At 44.9% G+C, this 24,211-nt stretch overlaps 1 protein-coding gene and 1 long non-coding RNA gene across 3 annotated transcripts in view; one reads left to right on the top strand and one right to left on the bottom strand.

Annotated features, from left to right (window-relative positions):
- The window catches only part of LOC114020977, a 29,629-nt gene extending 28,894 nt beyond the window's left edge, over positions 1 to 735 (top strand). The window contains exon 6 of one of the 2 annotated variants that reach the window (XR_005225855.2): positions 679 to 735. This is a non-coding gene — a long non-coding RNA (uncharacterized LOC114020977). The remainder of the gene's footprint in view (positions 1 to 678) is intronic. The other variant, XR_005225856.2, reaches the window with a different exon arrangement.
- Positions 736 to 4,964: 4,229 nt separating this feature from the next.
- The window catches only part of RNF38 (ring finger protein 38), a 191,195-nt gene continuing 171,948 nt past the window's right edge, over positions 4,965 to 24,211 (bottom strand). The window contains 3 exon segments of the mRNA XM_037902208.2: positions 4,965 to 8,535; positions 20,095 to 20,194; positions 21,366 to 21,487. Of these exon segments, the coding sequence (XP_037758136.1) occupies positions 8,473 to 8,535; positions 20,095 to 20,194; positions 21,366 to 21,487 (285 nt within the window). The 3' untranslated portion in view covers positions 4,965 to 8,472.

The raw sequence follows: 24,211 nt of genomic DNA, 5'->3' as shown, positions 1-24,211 counted from the left end.
TATGGTTCCAGCGTTTGCTGGCATTCAAGCAACATCCGTTCTTTATCTCTGTGTTATCCTCAGGAGAGTGATATCGTTCATGGTAAACTGGTTGAAATAGGGGAATTTAATTAAGGGGACATTCAGAGGTGGCCGTTCCTACTGGGCTGTTTGCCTGTGGCTGAAAAGAAATCCTCCCTGCAGTTAGCCACGTGGTGTGGGGGGGCATTGGCGCTGAGCTGTTCGCGTTTGGCTAGCATGGATCTTCCCTGATACCAGCCACATGGTGGGGGGAGGGGTAAAGCGATCATCCCAGAGAATCGGATGGCGGGGGGGGGGGGGGCGGTATTTGGTTTCTGCTGCTGCACGTTAACAGGAAAACCGCAGCACTAAATGGCCAACTCAACGGGCTTTGCTTGGTATGGGAAAGGAGGGCGCTGCTGTTATGAAGGTTGCAGAAGCTGAAAGACTATGGCCTGCCATGGCCACCTGCAAGCCGAATTCTGTTGCCCGGACCTGCGTGTGTGATCTCTAACACCAAAGCTGCAGGCACTCAATATAAAATGCAAAATGCGACCTTGTACCAAAATCACATGTGCTATGTAATGTGAATAGTGTTGTTCACCGTGAAAGAGTGTAGCCATTGTTCTGTAACATGTATCTTTTTAAATACTTCACTCCCTTTTTTTCCTTCCACAGCTGCAAATGTTTCAAGCCTCCCTCCTCCATCCCAAAGGGTCTCTCAGATAAGGCGGCAAAAAAAAACGCATGCGCAATGAAATGTTCTCTGAGCTCATGCAGTCATCCAGCACTGACAGAGCTGTGTGGAGGGACACAATAGCAGGACACTGGCCGATGAACATGAGGAGAGGTGGCGGCAGGAAGATCAGAGGAGGTATGAGGCAACGCTGGGATTACTGCGGGATCAAACGGAAATGCTCGGCATCTGGTGGAGGTTCATGAACGGCAGCAGGATCACAGACTGCCGCTGCAGCCCCTGCTTAACCGCCCTCCCTCCTCCCGAAGTTCCATAGCCTCCTCACCCAGATGCCCAAGAACGGGGGGGGGGGGGGGGGGGGGGGGGGGACAGGGGGAGGGGTAGAAGGCTCCAGGCACTCAACCACTCCCAGTGGACAGCCCAAGCAACAGAAGGCTGTCATTCAACAAGTTTTGAAGTGGCCTTTTCCTTCCCTCCTACCCTTCTCCCACACCCCACCCGGGCTACCTTGTGAGTTATCTCCCTATTTTTATAATCAATTAATAAAGAATACATGTTTTCTAAATGATAGTGACTTTATTTCCTTTGCAAGCAAGCTGTGATCGAAGGGGGGAGGGCGGGTGGCGTACAGGGAATTAGAGTCAACCAAGGGGGCGTGTTTTCATCAAGGAGAAACAAACAGAAATGTCACACAGTACCCCGGCCAGTCACGAAACTGGTTTTCAAAGCTTTTCTGATGCACAGCGCTTCCTGCTGTGCTCTTCTAACCACCCTGGTGTCTGGCTGCGCGTATTCAGCAGCCAGGCGTTTTGCATCAACCTCCCACCCCACCATAAACGTCTCCCCCTTACTCTCACAGAGATTGTGGAGCACACAGCAAACTGTAATAACAAATGGGAATATTGGTTTCGCTGAGGTCTGAGCGAGTCAATAAACTGCACCAGGGACCCTTTAAACGTCCAAATGCACACTCTACCACCATTCTGCACTTGCTCAGCCTATAGTTGAACAGCTCCTTACTATTGTCCAGGGTGCCTGTGTACGGTTTCATGAGCCAGGGCATTAAGGGGTAGGCTGGGTCCCCAAGGATAACTATAGGCATTTCAACGTCCCCAACAGTTATTTTCTGGTCTGGGAAGTAAATCCCTTCTTGCAGCCGCTTAAACAGACCAGAGTTCCTGAAGACACAAGCGTCATGAACCTTTCCTGGGCATCCCATGTTGATGTTGGTGAAACGTCCCTTGTGATCCACCAGTGCTTGCAGCACTATTGAAAAGTACCCCTTGCGGTTTATGTACTGGCTGCCCTGGTGGCCCAGTCCCAAGATAGGGATATGGGTTCCGTCTATAGCCTCACCACAGTTAGGGAATCCCATTGCAGCAAAGCCATCTAGTATGACCTACACATTTCCCAAACTCACTACCTTTGATAGCAGCAGCTCAATGATTGTGTTGGCTACTTGCATCACAGCAACCCCCACAGTAGATTTGCCCCCTCCAAATTGATTCCCGACTAACCGGTAGCTGTCTGGCGTTGCAAGCTTCCACAGGGCTATTGCCACTCACTTCTCAACTGTGAGGGCTGCTCTCATCTTGGTATTCTTGCGCTTCAGGGCAGGGGAAAGCAAGTCACAAAGTTCCATGAAAGTGCCCTTACGCATGCGAAAGTTTCGGAGCCACTGGGAATCATCCCAGACCTGCAACACTATGCGGTCCCACCACTCTGTGCTTGTTTCCCGGGCCGAGAATCAGCGTTCCACAGCATGAGCCTGCCCCATTAGCACCATGATCTCCATATTGCGGGGGACCGCGCTTTTAGAGAAAAGTGTGCTCGTGTCCTCATCACCGCGCTTCCGTCGCCTCCTCGCCTGGTTTTTCAGGTGCTGGTTCTGCATAAACTGCACGATAATGCGTGACGTGTTTACAATGGTCATAACTGCTGCGGTGAGCTGAACGGGCTCCATGCTTGCTGTGCTATGGCGTCTGCTCCTGCTCGGGCAATCCAGGGAAAAGGGCGTGAAACGATTGTTAGCCGTTGCTCTGACAGAGGGAGGGGCGACCGACAACATGGCTTACAGGGTTGGCTTACAGGGAATTAAAATAAACAAAGGGGGTGGCTTTGCGAGAAACAGAATGGCCCCCTGAAGGATAGAACGCAACACTGAGTTCAGCAGGCCGTTCATTTCATGGAGGATGGGAAGACAAAATGAATACAAAACAAAACTGGTCTATTTCTTGTTTTGATCCACCTCATCTATCTTTATACATCTTGCTGGCAGCAGACTGTGCAGTACGACCGCTAGCCATCGTCATCTCCTGGGTGCTCGGCAGAAGGCGGTGCAGTATGACTGCTGGCCATCATCGTCTCCTGGCTGTCATTAAACAAAGGTGCAGAAGGACTGCCGGCAGGACTGAATCGCCATGAGACGAAACTTAAAAGGGTAATGACCTGGCTGAGTCACTCCCATGTTTGCCCAGGCGCCCCGACCTCATTGAGGTCGGTTAAAAGAGCACCCAGGACTACGTCGATGACGGCTACCAGTCATACTGCACTGTCTGCTGCCAAAAGGCAATAAGCTGCTGCTGTGTAGCAATGTAGTACCACGTCTGCCAGCACCCAGGAGACATACGGTGACGGTGAGCTAAGCGGGTTCCATGCTTGCCATGGTATGGCGTCTGCACAGGTAACCCAGGAAAAAAGGCACAAAACGATTGTCTGCCGTTGCTTTCACGGAGGGAGGAAGGGAAGCGGGCCTGACAATATGTACCCAGAACCACCCGCAACAATGTTTTAGCCCCAGCAGGCATTGGGATTTCTACCCAGAATTCAAATGGACTGCGGGAACTGTGGGATAGCTACCCACAGTGCAACACTCCGGAAGTCGACAGTTGCCTCAGTACTGTGGACACACTCCACCGACTACATGCACTTAGAGCATTTGTGTGGGGACAGAACCTAGAAAAGGACCTAGGGGTTACAGTGGACGAGAAGCTGGATATGAGTCAACAGTGTGCCCTTGTTGCCAAGAAGGCCAATGGCATTTTGGGATGTATAAGTAGGGGATTGCCAGCAGATCGAGGGACGTGATCGTTCCCCTCCATTCGACATTGGTGAGGCCTCATCTGGAGTACTGTGTCCAGTTTTGGGCCCCACACTACAAGAAGGATGTGGAAAAATCGGAAAGAGTCCAGCGGAGGACAACAAAAATGATTAGGGGACTGGAACACATGAGTTATGAGGAGAGGCTGAGGGAACTGGGGATGTTTAGTCTACGGAAGAGAAGAATAAGGGGGGATTGATAGCTGCTTTCAACTACCTGAAAGGGGATTCCAAAGAGGATGGCTCTGTTCTCAGTGGTAGCAGATGACAGAACAAGGAGTAATGGCCTCAAGTTGCAGTGGGGGAGATTTAGGTTGGATATTAGGAAAAACTTTTTCACTAGGAGGTTGGTGAAACACTGGAATGCGTTACCTAGGGAGGTAGTGGAATCTCCTTCCTTAGAAGTTTTTAAGGTCAGGCTTGACAAAGCCCTGGCTGGGATGATTTAATTGGGGATCGGTCCTGCTTTGAGCAGGGGGTTGGACTAGATGACCTCCTGAGATCCCTTCCAACCCTGATATTCTATGATTCTATGACACACACAATCAACTGTATAAAAACACTTTCTACAAAACCGACTTCTATAAGTTCGACCTAATTTCGTAGTGTAGACAAGGCCTTAGTCTTTAAGGTGCCACCAGACTCCTTGTTATTTTTCATGGAGATGATGTTACCTCACAGGAGTGTTGCAAAGCTTATCTAGTTTGTAAAACACTAAGACCTTCACCTAAAACATGCCAGAGGAGCGTCCAAGTGCCCAATATTTTTCTATTACTTCCCTCGCATTTTCCTGATGACACATTTACTGTTAAGCAAAACCTTCAGAAAGATGATCTCAATCAAGGCAGAAAATGCTGTCAATTATACATATTTGCACATTCATTTAATGTAGGACAATGCTGCTGAAAATACCTTTAATATTTTTTAAAAGGATATACTACAGCTCTCTGAACTTGTCTTCCTGGGAGTTCTAAAAGCAGACACGTTAACCAAATATTGATTTTTTTGTCTGAAAGAAAAATTCTTGGTTTACATATGAAGAGCATTACTGAGAAACAAAAAAAAACTAATTCCAGTTGCTCTAAAGTTTTACAATAAAATAGAAATATGGAGACTAAGAAGAGTAAACAATGTACCCCAAACAGGAGAACAAGAGGCAGGACAAACCTAAGTGTACATCATACATTTATTACTGAACAACTCTCTCAACTCCAAAATTGGGCACAGGGATTAAAAATAAAAATTCATTGCACTACTTAGTAAAGCATTACTAGTAACTCTCATAAAAAATGTACAAATTTTGTTAAAAATTTATCAAGCCTTCAAATGATTTGGTTACAGATATTTATAATACATTTAAAACTACATGTTAACTGATACAATAGAGTATGATTTAAAGAAAACACTCGACAAAATATGATTCCAACAAAACCCATAAGCTTTCATAATCATTAGCAAATCTGAAACACAAATAGCAAAATGAGGTAACTGAATGTACCAAAGGGGGAAAAAACACAGCTCTTTTATTAAGGCCTAAAGATAACTCAGTCAAAAATGCATTTTCAGTAAGTTTAAAAAAAACCCAACACATTGGTAGATCCCGCCATTCCAAGTATTACAAAAAGTGTAAATGTTAACAGTTGAGAAAATCACATTCAAGAGACTGTACAAAAACTGTATATAACAAAAAAAATTACTTTGCACAAAAAACTTTCTGTAAAGAAAACCCACAAAATGAGACCTTGGAGAGATCTGTAGGCCTTGGTATCCATTAAAAACCAGAACAAAGTCAAATTAAGTTGACAATTCATGCAAAAAACAGCAGTGCCAACATGGTAAAGCCAACAGTTTGTTGTTTTTAGAAGGGAGGTGGGAAGGGGGGGGTGGAAGAGAGGAGGCAATCAACATAAACCTTTTGCTGTATTCTGGTGCTGCCAGGCACCACTGCAGGCTGTGGAATTAGACACAAATGTGCATAACACATGGCAGTAAAGGCTGAGCATGAATCCCCTTCCCCTCCTCTTTTGACATGACAGCCACAACAATGAAGTCGGTTGTAGCCAGTCTGAGCTGGTTCAGAACACATGCATGTGTGCTTTTTATACACACTAACCACAGGAAGCAAGTCTGCACACATCTGCAAGAGTCCCATGCAAACGAAAAACATTCCAGAAGAGATCAGCCACAAGAGTGCAACGATTAAATTCAGTATTTTACCAAATTAGACCCTACTGCCTCCTAACTCTCCAACTGCGTCACAGAACTTTACTGGGAAAGAGGGCCATTACATATCAAGATTTCTCCAATTCAGGAAAGAGGACTACTTTACCTCAATATTAGTAAAATATGCCTTGTTAATTATGCATTTCTATCTAACTTAGAAAAGTGCCTTATTTCCATGCTTCAACGAAGTGAATACTGAGTGTAGTAGTGTTTGTTATGGTTAGATCTGTACAGGTAGAAATTTTTTTGCAGCTATATAAAAGACCCTAAGTATTATAAGATGTGTGGCATACACTTCTTTTTAAACACATGATTTCATTCGTTAAAAAAATAAAGTTTACTATATGTGATTTAACTTGTTTGGTGACATGTTGTGACAGTTCCATTCCTTAGCACATCCAGGGGAAAACGAACATTTTAAAGTTGTTGTACACTGTATATTTTGTAATAATTTTGATTTACTTAGTGTTAGGTACTGACATATGGACAGACAAGCAAGTTTTTCGTTCTACTTGTGTAACTAAACAGAGGCAATAGCATCTGAAACATGGGCAAAATTGTGCTTTCATTTTGTTTTACTGAACCACAAGCTGTGATTGGTCTGTAGAGCCTTCAAAGAAGGGCAAGCAGCATGGAGAACATGTAACACTGTCTGAACATATAACTGATACGAAAGCATCGCAGCACACAGAAGCATCAGAAATGACACAAACTTAAAGCTGAGACTGGCAGCAAGTTACAGCAATATTGCTAACTGTGCCACTTGTGCTATTGCACCCAAAGGAATGACACAAAATGTAGGAGAAAGCCCAGTGATGCAAAACGGAGCATCTCTTCAGTAACTATGGTATACGCAGACCTAAATATTTTACTGAAGAACAAATTTTAAAACCTTTAACAGTCTGAAATGTTAAACAAAGCCAATTTTTCAATAATCCAGCTATAACATTCGCAGGGCAGCTGAATGGAGGTTAACTCCTGTTTCACAGCATTATTTGTTCCTGATTGTGTACTAACACACTCCTCTCTTAATGTGAATATTCTGGCTACTAACAGAAAAACCAAAGGAGTTTTTTATTCATGCAAAAGCTCACTACCTAGTAGGGAAGGGCAGAAGAAGCATCTGATGCCATCTGAACCAGGCAGTGAATGACCACAAAAACTTACTGTGGTACAAGGACAAAGTTAGAAGTTCTTCCACTCTGAGCAAATGCTAAGAATTATATTTTGTTCATAAAGTTGCAGGACTAAAAAGGTAGCCTCTCTTCCACTTACACAAACTCCCTTCTACGTGAAAAAGAACATAAATGAGTTAAAGCCAAAGTTTATAAGCTAAAAGATTATGTACTTAGCAAGTACAATGGCCAACAATGTGAAGAGCTGTTGCACAAGACTCTCAATGTCCTTTCAGCTTCTGCGTATGGAGAGGAATATGTTACTTCAGCATCTTCAGACCTGACCTCTATTCTGAAATCAACTGAACATAATTCAGACTGGCTAGAGGAATTAAAAAGGAAAACAGAAAAACATCAACATTCAAATGATCAATTGACAATGTTAATATTGCTAACTGATTTTGTGCGATACTGCAACTATTGATAAATTAGCAGTAAATCAGCAAATGTAAAATTTGGATTTTATGACGTGAGCTAAAAACAAGATGAATCATGTATGGCGCAATCAACGCACTCTTTAGTGGTACACTTACAACCGCCAGTGAAGGGGAAGCAATAACAGGTGTCTGAATAAAAGTTAAAAGGTCTTTTTATACCATTAAGTACATTGGGGAGGAAATATTAAATGCCTATAATTGCTGCACCCTTAGCATTCAGTGTGCAACTGCAAACACAAGGAAAGAAACCAGTGTACAGTACTAGTACTGTTTAAATAACACACAAGATTATACATTGCAGCATAATTAATACTACTCACATACGTTCTCAGTACATGCTGGTATATAGGTTCTCAGACATACGCGCCCACACACACTCACTAGCACACCCCACACAAACTCTCGTGTGCACATACATACTCCCACCCACACCATTCGTTCCCACTCACAGTATCTGAAGGCTCTATATAAGGTAGATTGCTATAATTGTTTGGAGCTACCACTTTTTATAAAAGCACATGCTAAAAGATCACGTCCACGGTAATCTCGCAGCAACACTCGGAATGATCACACAAAAACCAGGGAATGTTAGTGCACACACAAAATTAAGCTAAAGAAAATAAAATCTTTGGAGTTCCAATCACACGGTTAGTATAACAATCCCATAATTGTGAAGACTAATTATAAGCTTTATAATTGATTAAATCACACAGTGCAAAAAAAGGTCCATTGACCCTTTTGTGTAAAGGGAAGGCTGGCAGCCACACGGGTAAGTTCGATGGATAGTTCGTCTATACATGTGACTAGGAACACCCAAACTAGAATTGTGCTCTTAGATTGGTCATTCTGAATCACGATGCACTTCTGAAGCATCAGCTCTACAAATTGGGCAGGTACGATTTGCCTATGAAACAAAAGTAAAACAAGGTTTAGTGCATTGACAAGGATGCTTATTTATAGAACAACGTACACAACACGATACAACAGGCATGTGCTAATCCAAAATGGAATCACAACAGGAACATAAATTGGGTTTGTGCCCTTTTTGGCTTCTTTATTATGTGTGAAGGTGGCCTGAGAGGTCTGTCAACTTAAAATTTTGCCCCCCCCCCTTTTTTTTTTTTAAACACCCACAAATTGGGAGAGATGAGAATTTTCTAGAAGAATTATGGAGAATGATAACATTATGCCATCACAAGACACTGAAAGCTGAGCAGATGGGAAGAGAAAGGAGTTTTAGTTAGACTGGTTTTAACAACATCTATTGAACACAGTACGCAGAACTATACGTAAAAAGATGTCTGTTGAAGAATGAGTGCTGCCACCCTTCAATTAAGGAGAGAGTGCTCACAGGGCACATCTACATGGCACAATAGCAAACCAAAACCCTGTGGGGCAGTGAGTCTTTTTAGAGCCCTGGTCTACAGTGCTAAAAACAGCTGTGTATACATTGTGTATACATTGGACTCTGAAACCTGGGGTGAGGGATGCGCTTCAGAGCCCGAAACCCTACACAGCTGTTTTGAGCACTGCAGAGAGCGCCTGAGTCTGCAGACCAGGAGTCTGAAAATCGCTGCCACAGCTGTGCAGACATACCCTAAGTGCACATTTTCTGCAACACCCACCCCCAGCAAAATCAGGGAAGATCAGACTCAGTGGTGAGCTGGAACCGGTTGTTAAATTTAGAAGCCCTTTGCGAGACAACCGGTTCTAAAAGGGGTTCTAAATTTAACAACTGGCCAAAAGTGGCACCTTAGGCACTGACGCCGTGGGTGTTCCGGGGCTGGAGCATCCACGGGGAAAATTTGGTGGGTGCAGAGCACCCACCGGCAACTCCCCTCCTCACCCCGCCCCCAGCTCACCTCACCTCCACCTCCTCCCCTGAACCCGCCGCCCCGCTCTGCTCCCCTCCACCCCTGGCTTCCCGCGAATCAGCTGTTTGCACAGGAAGCCTGGGAGGGCTGAGAAGCAGGCAGCGGCTTTGTGCTCAGGCCCGGGGAGGTGAGCTGGGGCAGCGGGGGGGGGGTGGGGGGGGCGAGGAGGGCCGCCCACACAGCAGCAGGTAATCCAGGGGGGTGGAGGGGGCAGGAAAACGGCTCCCCGCCCCAGCTCACCTCTGCTCTGCCTCCCTGGGCCTGAGCACGTAGCCACCGCTTGCTTCTCAGCTCTCCCGGGCTTCCCGCACGAACAGCTGATTCGTGGGAAGCTGGGGGGGGAGGGGGGATGCGGAGAAGCAGAGCGGGGCGGTGCATTCAGAGGAGGCGGCGGAGCGGAGGTGAGCTGGGGCCGGGCAGGGAGCTGCCAGTGGGTGCTCTGCACCCACCAAATTTTCCCTGTGGGTGCTCCAGCCTTGGAGCACCCATGGAGTCAGCGCCTAAGGCACCACTTTTGATGTGATCAGTGGGGGGAGCGCCTGCTCCCCCCCTAGCTACGCTACCCCGCCCCTAGGAGCCAGAGGGACCTGCCGGATGCTTCCTGGGAGCCACCCCAGGTAAGCACTGCCAGGACTCCCCACCTTGCCCCCCAGCAGGTCCCTCTGGCTCTCAGGGGCGGGGTGGGCACCCACTACGGTGGCCCACAAGACCCTCCTGCCCGGTTCTGGGGGCAGTCAGGGGACAGGGGAGGGGAGTGGATGGGGCAGGGGTCTCGGGGGCGGGCCACAACCCCCTCGTGGGGTGAGGCGGGAACCGGTTATTAAGATTTTAGCAGCTCATCACTGATCAGACTCACATTCCTGATACTGCTAAAAAAATTTTAACAATGAAGGGATAAACACTTTCAGGCTGTCTTTACAAAGAGGCAAGCCAATATTTCAAAAATACTCTGCAGATCACGTTTGCAATTAAAATCTTCCCTAAAAAGGGAAATTAGACTCCCAGACTCTCTCCTCCAATTTGATATTTGCAATTTGAACTACAGTATATAGACAGGTGCACTAAGGTTTTAATCAAAGCAACAGCGTTGATGATTAGTGAACTGTTGGACTTTCAATAATGTCTATACAGTGATCAAGTTTTGAATATTTTCACAATTAGTAGAAAAATGTTCCAGTTTCTTAGTGCAACCAAAAACGAATATATATATTTTTTCTCTCCATCACATTTGTAAGTAACCATTATTGTCCTACACCTTCTTGCATCAGAGTGTCATTGACATTTTAGGGGGAAATGAGGAACGGTGCTGCAAACTGAAGACCCAAAACCCAAGTGCACTTCTTCCTGTATCATTATGGTTTCATAACCATTTGAGGGAATTCAGTCACCTTACCTTTGGCTACGTGTACACTGCAGAGCCTATGTCAGCCCAGTCCCTTAGCATAGATGCAGCCTATACCAACAGAGGAGTTTTTCCTGTCAATGTGGGAACACCACTTCCCCTTTTATGTTTTGTGCTGGCATCTTTCTCTATATTGAGGGCCTTGCTGGCATCGCTGTCACTGGAGAGGTGTTTTTTTCACAACCTTGACTGACACAGCTATGTCAATAGAGGTTTTAAGCTTAGCAGAGCAAGTATCTGTTCTGCACTCTTCTATTCTAGATATAATGCAACTAATCCATCTAATTTAGAATAAAACGGTCATCTTTTCCTAGATTATACTGTTTGAGAGCTGAACAACAGATATACTCATCAAGATTATATTTCAATGTTGGCTATTTGTAGTATTAAATAGGACATCTAGTGGTAGTATCAGTATACTGTAGTTTACTGAAAGCAAATTATAGAAAACTAATCCACAAAACCAGACTAAATAAACAATAACTAACATCTTAATATCAACATAAGTCAAATTATTCATGTTCCTATAACGCTATATTAACAGCTCTACAAATTTTAACAGTAGAGCATTTTCCCATGTTTTAGGATTCTCTACCATAATGAATCAGTTAAATGCATATATTTCATGGAATTTAGTCCCCTTTCTCCTTATTTGAACATCACTCTCAATGGTTTAAGTAGGAACTGGATGTGCATATTGAAGTGCAGGTCATGAATGGAAACTTCACTTAATGTGCAGTTACTTGAGGCAAATTAATTTTCTCAAACATAAGCATGCACATACCATTAAATGATGTACTGTAATCTTCCTCAAAATTATTCTAAAGAAACTTTCTAATGAGATCTTTTAAATACTGTTTATTTAAAACTGAGTAGTTCTACCTAAGGGCTTTTTGTGAAAGTCTTGTAACAAAAACAGAAGTTTTGATAATATCACCAGAACCAAGATGGACTACAATTATTTACTTATGGTTTGGGATTTTAAAAATATAACACACAGTATTGCCAAACCCAAGTGTTCAACAATCAAGAATCAGGCCTAAAAAAATACTATGAGTGGCTTAAAAATCATGGGATTTGGAAAAAATAATGTGGGTTCTTTTTCATTTTCTTCTGATTTCTGAGTCACCCACGTGCACTCAGGTTGGGCTTTTCAATCCCAAAGACAAACAGCCTCCACGCAAAACGCAGGCGACCTCATGCCGCCTTGCTTGTTGATGTAGTAAACTGTGATGGTGGTGTTGTCCAAAATGGTGAGAACGTGACTGGAATAGATGGATGAGAGGAATGCTGCCAGAAGTTCCAGGATGTTGATGTGGATCCAAAATTCCTGACCAGTCCAGGTTCCCTGAATCAATGTGCTCACTCATGTGGGCGCCCCATCCGACAAGCAACACATCCATGATGATTGTTGTTCATGGGGAGGGCAAAAAGAATGGCATCCCAGTGTAGACCCAGCCTGAGTCCATCCACCACTGGAGGGAAGAGATATCGTTGGGAACCCACAGCAGAAAGTCCATGGTGTGGCACGTGGGGGAACAGACTCTCTGAAACCACAGTTGTAGACAGCCGAAGCAGAGATGGGCCAAGGCAGTCACATATGTGCAAGCCACCAGGTGGCCAAGAACAGAAAGGCAAGTCCTGGCCAGAACAGAAAGACTGGAAAGCACCATGGAAATTGCTCTTGTAGGGTTTGGAACCTGTCCTCCGGCAGGTAGGCATGTGCCGAGATCGCGCTGATGTGGGCCCAACGAATTCTAGGAATTGTGTGGAATCCCAAGTTGATTTATCGACATGTACACTAATCCCCAGGGAGGAGAGGAATGTGAGCAGCATGGAGGTCAAGGCTCAAGCTTCTCTTTTTTGATCTCGCTGCCAGCAGCCAATTGTAAAGATAAGGGAATGTAAGGACCCCTTTGCACCAGACGTGGGCCGCCACTACCGAGAAAACCTTGGTGAAAACTTGTGAAGCAGTGGTGAGTCCAAACGGTAGATGTATTGGAAGTGACGAAGGCAGTCTGTGAATTCAGGAAACAACTGTGGGCAGGATGGATATCCATGTGAAAGCATTTCGCATATCAAGAGCCATACACCACATGCCTCCTTCTTAGGAAGGCATGCTGGCTGCTAGTGTGACCGTACGAAACTTTGGCTTGCATATGGAATGGTTGAGATGGTCGAGGTCTAAGATCAGCCTTCACCCACCCTTCTTCTTGGGGACCAGGAAATAGGTGGAATAGAACCCACTGCCCTGATACATTGCAGGTTCTATCGCTCCTCTCTGCAATAGGGAGTCCACTTCCTGGGCAAGGATACTGTTGTGAAAATGGTTCCTGAGGCGGGGCCGGGGCAGAGGATGTGGGTGAGGTTGTGTTGCGAACTCAACTGTATAGCCATGCTGAAGGACATCCAGGACCCACTTGTCTGTTACAACACACCAAGCTGGTAAAAAGAGTGCTAGATGCCCCCAGAAGGTGGTGGGTCGGGTGCACAATGTGAGACAGGGTAGTTGATGGCTCTCTGGTTGCACGCCGAAATAATTCTTCTGCAAAGATTAAGTCTGAGATGCTGAAGGTTGTGAAGATGAACCAGGATGACAGCTCATTGGGTCTTCTGCCATTTGCAAGGAGACTCGTAAGTCTGCTGGAGGAAGAATTGGGGAGCTCTACATTGCTGCGTCAGAGGTGGGCTGTAAAATTTGCATTTGAGTGCTTGTGTGTAGATACTTAGTGATCGCAGAGTGGCCCTGGCGTCTTTGAGGGAGTCAATCAGTCTTCTGATTGAAGAGATGAGACTCAACGAAAGAGAGATCCTTTATGGTGGTCTAGACTTCCCTTGGGAAACTGGACAAACGTAGCCACGACTCCCTGTGCATGACGATCCCTGTAGCCATTGTGCATGAAGAAAGTATCCACCACATCCACTGCAGCCGGGAGTGTTGTTCTCACAACCAATTTCCCCTCCTGTAGGACAGCCTGGAAGCGAGCTTGATCCTGCTGGGGCAGTTTGTCTGTGAAATCCGCCAGCTTGCTGTAGGTAAGGAAGCAGTACTTGATGAACAGAGCCAAGTAATTGGACATGCGGAATTGTATGCTAACAGAGGAGAAGAACTTACAACCTAGAAGGTCCAGTTGCTTGCCTTTCTTGTCTGCCAGGGTGGAACATGCGTGTTGCTGCTGAGCCTGTTCCACTGCTGCCTGAATAACAGAGGGAATGGGCTGAGGAGCAAGAGAAGAGAAAATTAGACCCCTTCAGAGGCACATAGTATCGCTTTTCCGCCCGTTGAGAATGGGTTTGCAGCTAGCTGGAGTGTGCCATACAGTCCGTTCTGGTTGAAGAATGGCATCATTGATCGGTAGAGCCACTCTGGCCAGTACTGAGGCGTGTACGATGTCAAGAAGCTGGTGATGCTTGTCTTGTACTTCCTCCAGTGGGATGTGAAAGGGAATCCCCACCCCATGCAGCAGTTCTTGAAATTGGCGGTAGTCAACCAGGGACAAAGAGGAGTCGAAGACACCATGGCATCAGGGTATGACGAGGGGAATCACTCCAGTTCCGACAGTACCGTTGGAGTTGGACTAAGTGGTGCATCCTCCAATAGTTGTTCTGAACACCTGCTCGATGACTATCAAAGGGGCGAGATTGGAGACTCCTCACAAGCAGAATGGGAAGATTCCAATGGCAGATACTGTTGCCCACCCCCAGTATGGCCAACAGGTGGATCCAGTGGTTGTTGTGTACAGTCCCTAGGAGTGGGATACCAGTGACACCAGGGCTGGGCAAAGGGAGGGTATTGCCGTTGAGTCAGCGGGACCTTAGGGTAGGCATACAGATGATAGAGGAGGGGCGGACCCTGCTTTCTGTCCGAGTTCTCTGACGCAGAGAAGTCAGAGCCCGGTTCAAATGACGGTGCTGTTGGAACCGCAGGAGCTGTTGAGGAGTAGGCGGGAACATGGCCTGAAAGAGGCCAGTCTAATGTGAGGAAGCATACTCTCCTAGGAGGGAATGGCACTTGAAGGTGTGGAGACCTCACCTCTGCCAAAGCAAGAGTTCATGAGACTCGGGGGCAGACTCGAGTCTCCCCAGTGTCAGTGACACGCTCTCTGCAGTCGGAACCAGAGCCAGAATGGGAGTTGAAAAGGAGAACCGCCTAGGAACCGAAGGCTCCCTTGACTTTGGCAGTGCTGACCTGGAAGGAGTTTGCAGTTCGGTGGGCAGATCAGACGTTCTGTGCGGCTTCTTACTGTGCTTCTGAGCCTTGGAACATGCCAGCTCTGCATGGCTGGAACTTGGGCCTGGAGAAAGGCTTACTGCCATGCTTATGTGCATGCTTCCTTGCCTCACAACTAGGCCCCAGCACAAGGTCCATAGCACTGGTACCAGCGGAACCAGAATAGTGCTCTGCGGTAGGAGGCGCACTCCTAGATTGCTCAGGCCGGTGTATGGAGGGGGAGGAGAGTGTTGGTGTTCCCTGGCCTGGATCTGACTGCAGCCTGATGACAACCTCCGTGAGTGCTTCCTGAGGCGGAGAGCCCAGCCTTCCTGGGTATGGCTTGGGAAGGAGAAGCAGATACTGCACCTGTACGCAACCGGGGCTTCTCCCAAGCAGTAAAGGCAGCACTGGTGCTCGTCACTGGTTGAAAGTGAGATAGGGCAGGAGGTGCAGATCTTGAACCTCGACATCTTTGGCATAATCCAGTAACCAGGCATGGGGGCTGGGGGAGGGGGGGGGGGGCGACCGGTAAAACAGAGTTCCAAAGTCCTTAAAATCCTAAAAACTACTACTAACAACACTAAAATTATTACAAAAAAGTAACATACTAACTATACACAATATAAAACCATTTTTTTAAATCAAGTGCGTCACAAGAGGCAAGAGAACAGTAGAAACTCCAACTCAAACCATGTGGTGGTGAGAAAAACTGAGGGTTGCCGTTGGTCCGCTCTGCCCTTTATCACCTTGGACGAAACCATGAGGCAGAGCAAGGGTGCATGTGCGGACCAACGGACACTACTACTTTCAAAATCTCTGGCTCCAAGTGCATGCGTATAACCCTCAGTGGAACACAATAGGGATCATCACTCAAAGAACACAGTGAAACTGACAACATACAAAGAAAGCTGTCAAATGCACACAGAATATAAAATGGACAAAAGGAAAGTATTTAATTTTTGATCTCTTCCAGTTATAACCACCTGGGGGCTTCTCTACCCTAGAAAGGTTTGCTGCTTTAATTATATTGGAACCGTTAAAGCGACAACATCCCTCCACCCTGTGTTGATGCAATTATACTGGCATAAAAGTGCTTATACCACTGGTATAGCTTATTCCAGTTTGGGAAGTGACAAACTATAATGGTATAAGACATCTTTATACCAGTATAATTGCATCCATATTCAGGCCTATACCAGTAGAATGACTGGTTTAAATAATAATAATAATAATAATAATTAAAAAAAAATCACAGTCCTAACCAACACTGACTAGTAACATTTTTCTAACGTAGACCAACCTTGAGATGTTACCAGTAACAAAAATAGGTACAAAAGTTTCTATTGAAGTGATTTTTAAGTTGTTTAAGGGACACCATCATCAAATCCCCTTATCTATAGTTAGGGCCCTACCAAATTCACAGTCCACTTTGGTCAATTTTTGGTCATAGGATTTTTAAAATTGTAAATTTCATGATTTCAGCTATTTAAATCTGAAATTTCACAGTGTTGTAAACGTAGGGATCCTGACCCAAAAAGAAGTTGTGGGAGGGGTCGGGCTCAAAAGGTTATTGTAGGGAGGCTGCAGTACTGCTACCCGTACTTCTGCACTGCTACCGGTGGTGTTGCTGCCTTCAGAGGTGGGCAGCTGGAGAGTGGTGGCTGCTGGCCGGGCAGGTCACCCTTACGTTTGTGCTGCTGCTGGCGGTGGCTCGGCCTTCAGATCTGGGGTCCCGGCCAGCAGCCACCGCTCTCCAGTCGCCCAGCTCTGAAAGCGTCTCCACCACCACCAGCAGCAGCGCAGAAGTAAGAGTTGCAGTACCACAACTCTCCCTACAATAACCTTTTGACCCCCCCCCCCCCGTGACTCCCCTTTGCATCAGGACCCCCAATTTGGGAAATGCTTGTCTCCTCCTGAAATCTGTATAGTATAGGGTAAAAGCACACAAAAGACCAGATTTCACAGGGGGAGACCAGATTTCACTGTCTGACGCATTTTTCACGGCTGTGAATTTGGTGGGGCCCTATCTACAGTAAATAAATCACCTTATATCATTGCTACTGGAAACATTTCCAAAATCTGATTTTTCACTATACAGTTTTCTTAGGGCTTTGTCTTCACTAGACTTTTGAATTGCCATCTAACCTGAAGTACTTAACACATTTGCAAAGGCTGGTGTGGACACCTCCCACACATCTGGCCTAGGCTACAAATGCATGGAGACTGGTAAGAGTGGAATGGAATGTATGGCGAGTGCCCTTACAAACATGTTAAGTATCTCCAGTTAATTGTCAATCACTGAGGCCTTGTCTACACTTGCAAGTTAGAGCACATTAAATCAGCCCTGGGCACCCTAACTCCTGAGGAGTCCACACTGGCAAGGCACTTAGAGCGCCTGGTCTCTGCGGCTGGAGTGCCCCTGGTAATCCACCTCCACGAGACGCATAGAGCTTTCTGCACCCTGGTTGAAACGCTGGGGTGTCAGTGTGGACGACGTGTTGCATTACTGTGCTGTGATTGGCCTCCAGAAACATCCCATAATCCCTTGAAGTCAAGTGGCCACTCTCGTCATTGTTTTGAACTTGCCTACAGGCATGCAGATATCTCCTTTCAAAGCACCGTTTCTGACAGCTGGCATGCTTATCTGCTCCGGGACACAAAGCAAACCATTACTGTGGAAAGCTCCTGATGCAGAGGCAGGCGTGTGTGCGTGTGAGAGAGAGAGGGGTGAGGTCTGATGTCAGGGTTTTCCCCTTCCCCCTGTCGCTGTCTGAACTTACGAGACAGCATGCTGAGACACACTGCCCCCAAAACAGAGTCTCTCCCCCCACATACACACAACATACTCCCTGTCACACTCCATCCCCCATTTGAAAAAGCAGCTGGCAATCTAGTAGGATGCCCTGGAACAATGGGATTGGTAAACCTGCATCATGTGATGCTGTGCCTGCCCCATTAGGCATTGCAAACCCCTTCCAAAGCACACTGCAGGCATTTGCACACTGGGATAGCTACCAAAATGCACTGCTCTCTGTGGCGTTGCAAGAGCTGCTAATGTGGCCATGCCACTGCGCTCGGAGCTGATAGCGTGAACACACGGCAGCGCTTTCCCTGCTGTTGTCTCTTAGGGCTGATATGTGCAAGCCCTCAGAACCTCGCTGCCTAATTAGTAACAGATGGTGGCCAGACAGCTACTTTAAGTTTTCGGCGACTTATTGAAACTGTCAGGCTACAACTCTAGTGAGGGCTTTTGTTTGCTGCTTTTTTTTTTCCCCCACAGAAAGTGAGAGTTGAAAGGGAAGCTGTGCTGAGGGGGAGAAGTGAGAGGGCAGTTAAAAGTTGTTTTCCCCTCATCTGCCTCTCCTTTCCAGCTCTTCCCACTGCCTGCCTCTCCTTTCCCTTGATCCATCCATCACCTCCGTTCTGCATCCTGGCAGTGGTGCAGTATTTCCATCTGCAAGTGTAGACATAGCCTGAGTAAAAACATCTAATGTAGGCACAACCCTTATTCTTTGCATTTTTCTCAGTGTGCTACTAAAAACATTAGTCATTTATACTTCAGTTTCTAGTTCTCAGACACTATCATAATGCTGCAATGTTTGGGTTTAGAATATTGCAGAACATCTACTGCATACAAATGGTTTCCATTGGAAATTTAAATAAATGTATGGAAACATTTTTACTGGTCTTAGGTTTTGTAAAACTTTAGACTACCTGAAGTTAAGTTTGGCCCTAAATTTAATTTAGGGCACCCATTCCACAATCTCAGAGCATGAGTATCTGATCTAGTAGCATGCCTCTAAATCCCAGTCTCTCTTATTCATGCACATTTGTTTAGCATTGAACTCATTACCCAAGAGAAGGTAGATTCATCACTAGACTACTACTGACTACCACACTAAAGCTTTCTGCAGTAAGCATGATAAAGCAGCTGTTTTCTTGACCCTCAGAAGCCTACCAATGTAGTACTCTCTCTATGTTCGGCTGTGTATGATCTAAGAATGCACCTGTCAGCAAAGCAACAAGACTGCTTAGACACTTGCGCCATGTTTTTGAAGAAAATGCATCTTAAAACAGATACAATATAAGACAGTGGCTGTATTATTCTCTAATGATTATTTCATATTTATTTCTCTCTCTCTCATTGGGTTGCTGTAACCAGAGATATATAATGGAAAAGATTAAAATAGAGAATAAACAAATCCATATAGAACAAAATACTAAAAATGTGAGACAAGATGGGAAACAATACCTTGCTGGCAGTAGGTCTGGATAATGCAGCTTGCAGAGATCTGTCTCTGTATATCATCTTCTACCTAACTAATTGTACCCCGCACTTTGCACCTTCTGTATGGTGTTGTCCTAATCTCTGATCTTATGGTGTTGTCCTGCTTTTAGATTCTTTATATTTTTTAAAATAACTTGTTTTGAAAGATATATATCTTATCTCATGTGTAAAGCCTTAATTTGGTGAGAAATTTGACCAGTTATGCATTTTTCTCCCTGCCCCCAGACTTTACATTTATATAAAGAGCTAGAAAGATTTTTGGTACTTTCACTTTCAGTTAATATCAATTCTGCTTAAGTAAGAGTCAGAAGCAGTATTCGGACTACTCACAAATCCCATACTCTACTTTAAACTTTCCTACTTTATCATAAAATTATATTAATACAGGCATGGTTACGTCCAACTGAAAATGAACTAAATTTGTTGGTCAAGATAATTCTCTTCATGTCAGTTTTTTAATGACACTAGTTTTGATACAGAGTTCACATAATCTCCCTTCATCAACTATTAGAAAATAAAGCTATTGCAAAAGGAGGCAGCCCTTTCAGTCTGTTGGCTTTTGTAGCCTAAATATCAGAAAGGAAAAATAAGAGATGACACAAGAGATGAAATGCAACTGAAAATAAGTACAACTACAAACTAGGCCATTATAAATTCTCACTGAAACAGATTTTTTTTTTTTTTACCTTAAGCCATTTATCGACACACTTGGCATGGAACTCGTGGTTACAAGGTAAGACTCTAAGTAGCTGCCTTGACTCAAAATCACACATGCATACTACGCACCTAAAAAAAAGATTGCAGAGTTTGAAGTTATTTGTTATTCAAACAACAAATTGGCATTTTATAGACAGACAGCTTATAGGTTGTGCTTGCAGTGGGGTTTTTAGTAGGAGTAGCTGCACTGATGGAGCGGCATGGGTACAAACCTCTAGTGTAGACTGGCTGTGCCAGTGTAAACAAAGCTGATCCAATGCTGTGTACCTTTTGCTTCAAACCTCAGCATAGGGAAGAGCTAATGCTCCCACCACACAGGATCTTCACCACTCCAATCAATAGCACCAGCAAGATTTTGTTACAGTGATTCATAAGAATATTAAAGTTTGCAATGAGCTGCTGAAGATTAGTCAGTGCAAATCCCTTAAGTACTTTTCATTCAGTTTTAATATTAGGATAGGTTTTTGTTTTTTCAAAATATTAATATATATAAAAAGGCTAATTATGAGTTGCCACTTTTTTTCCCCCCCTCTTAAAAAAGTATGAACTTTGGATCAGATTATTTCTTTTTAGAAATTCTCCCTTTAATTTATATTTCTGTTCATTTTTTTTTTTTTTTAAACAGATCATGGTTGAAACATCGTCAACTTAAAGCAAAAAACAATCACATTTCCACCTGAAAATCTATTCCTTACTTCTCATTACAAGTAATACCCAAGACTGTTGTAACTAGAAGACTGAAAAAAGGGCAATTTTTTTCCTTCCAGTTTGTTTACTTTATATATTTGACAGCACTTTGTGAATAGTCACTTTCACTGCCTCCCATGTATAATCATTTTCTCCTTTTGTTTGTGTGGTCTTCCAAATAGAACAGATAAACAGATTAATAGGAAAATGTGTAAACCACAAAAACTGGCAAGGGCATTCAGAGGTAGGGACAGTGCCTGAAACTATTTTTGATATAGGGTAAATTTCAAGTTGACGATGTCCCTTTAATGTAGCAAGCAACTTTTAAAAACTGTTCCAAGTTTACCTACTCATCATTTTAAACCTTAAAACATCCCAAATTCCAAAGTCAGGGTAATTATTATCTGGGCTGGAAAATTTAAAAAGGCACATACCATTTGATGTGCATTTTGAGCACCTGTCTTACAATACTGGCTACCATGGACTCCAACCTAGAAGGATCAAAATAACCGATAATGCATTTTAAACTGAGAGGCCAAAGCAATGCACTTACAAAGTCTGTTCTGACTGGTGGTTGTTTGGATTGAACCGGTAAGATGGAAGCTGTTCAATGTCTGCTTTCGTCAGTCCTCGCGGTTTGGCTTCTCCCAATCGTTCTGCCAAATTCAGCAGTGCCTGCAGAAAGAGGAGTTTGTGCTTTTTACACTCATTGTTCAAAGGAGCTCCAGCTCCCCTACAATTGCAATTTATTTTTTTTTGACATAAAGTGTTATCACTATCCCACCATACAGTTTCATCCAAAGTTCTAGCAAGAGGGATTGAGAATCTTTATCTCCCCTTCCCTTATATTACAGGCTCTTGGAAAACATTCCTTCCAGAGTTTGCTCCCAGGTAAGTACTTTTTGAACTGTATAACAAAGCTCTGTTTGGGTTATCTAAATCTTCACGACCCAGTTCTTAATCCATCCTGCATCTGCGCTCACAGAATGATAAATATTTTGTTTTAGACAGAAAAAAACTGAAATAATAGTATGAATAATCAGAGGAAACAGTTGCCCAACCTGACTGCATATTGCTACCTGGTTGACCTATAGTTTTAAGGGACAACACCTCTGGCTCCCACTTCTTGCCTAGCTGCGTTCAGGTCTGGAGATTATGTGCTGAGCTTCCAAGGAATGATGAAGTCACACTGAACTGGGCAGACTCTTTCAGTAAAGATTTTAAAGAATCCTTATTGAGGTTACAGGGACAAACCATCCCGATGTGTGGAAAGAATAGTAAATATGGCAGGCAACCAGCTTGGCTTAACAGTGAAATCTTTGCTGATCTTAAACACAAAAAAGAAGCTTACAAGAAGTGGAAGATTGGACAAATGACCAGGGATGAGTATAAAAATATTGCTTGGGCATGCAGGAGTGAAATCAGGAAGGCCAAATCACACCTGGAGTTGCAGCTAGCAAGAGATGTTAAGAGTAACAAGAAGGGTTTCTTCACGTATGTTAGCAACAAGAAGAAAGTCAAGGAAAGTGTGGGCCCCTTACTGAATGAGGGAGGCAACCTAGTGACAGAGGATGTGGAAAAAGCTAATGTACTCAATGCTTTTTTTGCCTCTGTCTTCACGAACAAGGTCAGCTCCCAGACTACTGCACTGGGCAGCACAGCATGGAGAGGAGGTGACCAGCCCTCTGTGGAGAAAGAAGTGGTTCGGGACTATTTAGAAAAGCTGGACGTGCACAAGTCCATGGGGCCGGATGCGTTGCATCCAAGAGTGCCAAAGGAGTTGGCGGATGTGATTGCAGAGCCATTGGCCATTATCTTTGAAAACTCATGGCGATCGGGGGAAGTCCCGGACGACTGGAAAAAGGCTAATGTAGTGCCCATCTTTAAAAAAGGGAAGAAGGAGGATCCTGGGAACTACAGGCCAGTCAGCCTCACCTCAGTCCCTGGAAAAATCATGGAGCAGGTCCTCAAGGAATCAATTCTGAAGCACTTAGAGGAAAGGAAAGTGATCAGGAACAGTCAGCATGGATTCACCAAGGGCAAGTCATGCCTGACTAATCTAACTGCCTTCTATGACGAGATAACTGGTTCTGTGGATGAGGGGAAAGCAGTGGACGTGTTCTTCCTTGATTTTCGCAAAGCTTTTGACACAGTCTCCCACAGTATTCTTGCCAGCAAGTTAAAGAAGTATGGGCTGGATGAATGGACTGTAAGGTGGATAGAAAGCTGGCTAGATTGTCGGGCTCAACGGGTAGTGATCAATGGCTCCATGTCTAGTTGGCAGCCAGTATCAAGTGGAGTGCCCCAAGGGTCGGTCTTGGGGCCGGTTTTGTTCAATATCTTCATTAATGATCTGGAGGAAGGTGTGGATTGCACCCTCAGCAAGTTTGCAGATGACACTAAACTGGGAGGAGAGGTAGATACGCTGGAGGGTAGGGATAGGATACAGAGGGACCTAGACAAATTAGAGGATTGGGACAAAAGAAATCTGATGAGGTTCAACAAGGAGAAGTGCAGAGTCCTGCACTTAGGACGGAAGAATCCCATGCACTGCTACAGACTAGGGACCGAATGGCTCGGCAGCAGTTCTGCAGAAAAGGACCTAGGGGTTACAGTGGACGAGAAGCTGGATATGAGTCAACAGTGTGCCCTTGTTGCCAAGAAGGCCCATGGCATTTTGGGATGTATAAGTAGGGGCATTGCCAGCAGATCGAGGGACGTGATCGTTCCCCTCTATTCAACACTGGTGAGGCCTCATTTGGAGTACTGTGTCCAGTTTTGGGCCCCACACTACAAGAAGGATGTGGAAAAATTGGAAAGAGTCCAGCGGAGGGCAACAAAAATGATTACGGGACTGGAACACATGACTTATGAGGAGAAGCTGAGGGAACCGGGGTTATGTTTAGTATATGGAAGAGAAGAATGAGGGGGGATTTGATAGCTGCTTTCAACTACCTGAAAGGGGGTTCCAAAGAGGATGGATCTAGACTGTTCTCAGTGGTAGCTGATGACAGAACAAGGAGTAATGGTCTCAAGTTGCAGTGGGGGAGATTTAGGTTGGATATTAGGAAAAACTTTTTCACTAGGAGGGTGGTGAAACACCGGAATGCGTTACCTAGGGAGGTGGTGGAATCTCCTTCCTTAGAAGTTTTTAAGGTCAGGCTTGACAAAGCCCTGGCTGGGATGATTTAATTGGGGATTGGTCCTGCTTTGAGCAGGGGGTTGGACTAGATGACCTCCTGAGGTCCCTTCCAACCCTGATATTCTATGATTCTATGAATATTTTTATTCATGTATAGGCTTTGCTATGGAGCACAATATCAGAACACTTCACTTCTCCCGTGTAAATGATTTATCTTCAATACCCTTGGGAGGAGAGGAAGCAGCAAACTCAGCTTC

This window comes from Chelonia mydas, chromosome 5 (assembly GCF_015237465.2).
Source record: "Chelonia mydas isolate rCheMyd1 chromosome 5, rCheMyd1.pri.v2, whole genome shotgun sequence".
NCBI classification, from domain to species: Eukaryota; Metazoa; Chordata; order Testudines; family Cheloniidae; genus Chelonia; species Chelonia mydas.
The sequence above is the reverse complement of the archived record's forward strand: the minus strand, read 5'-3'. Positions and strand labels throughout refer to the sequence as shown.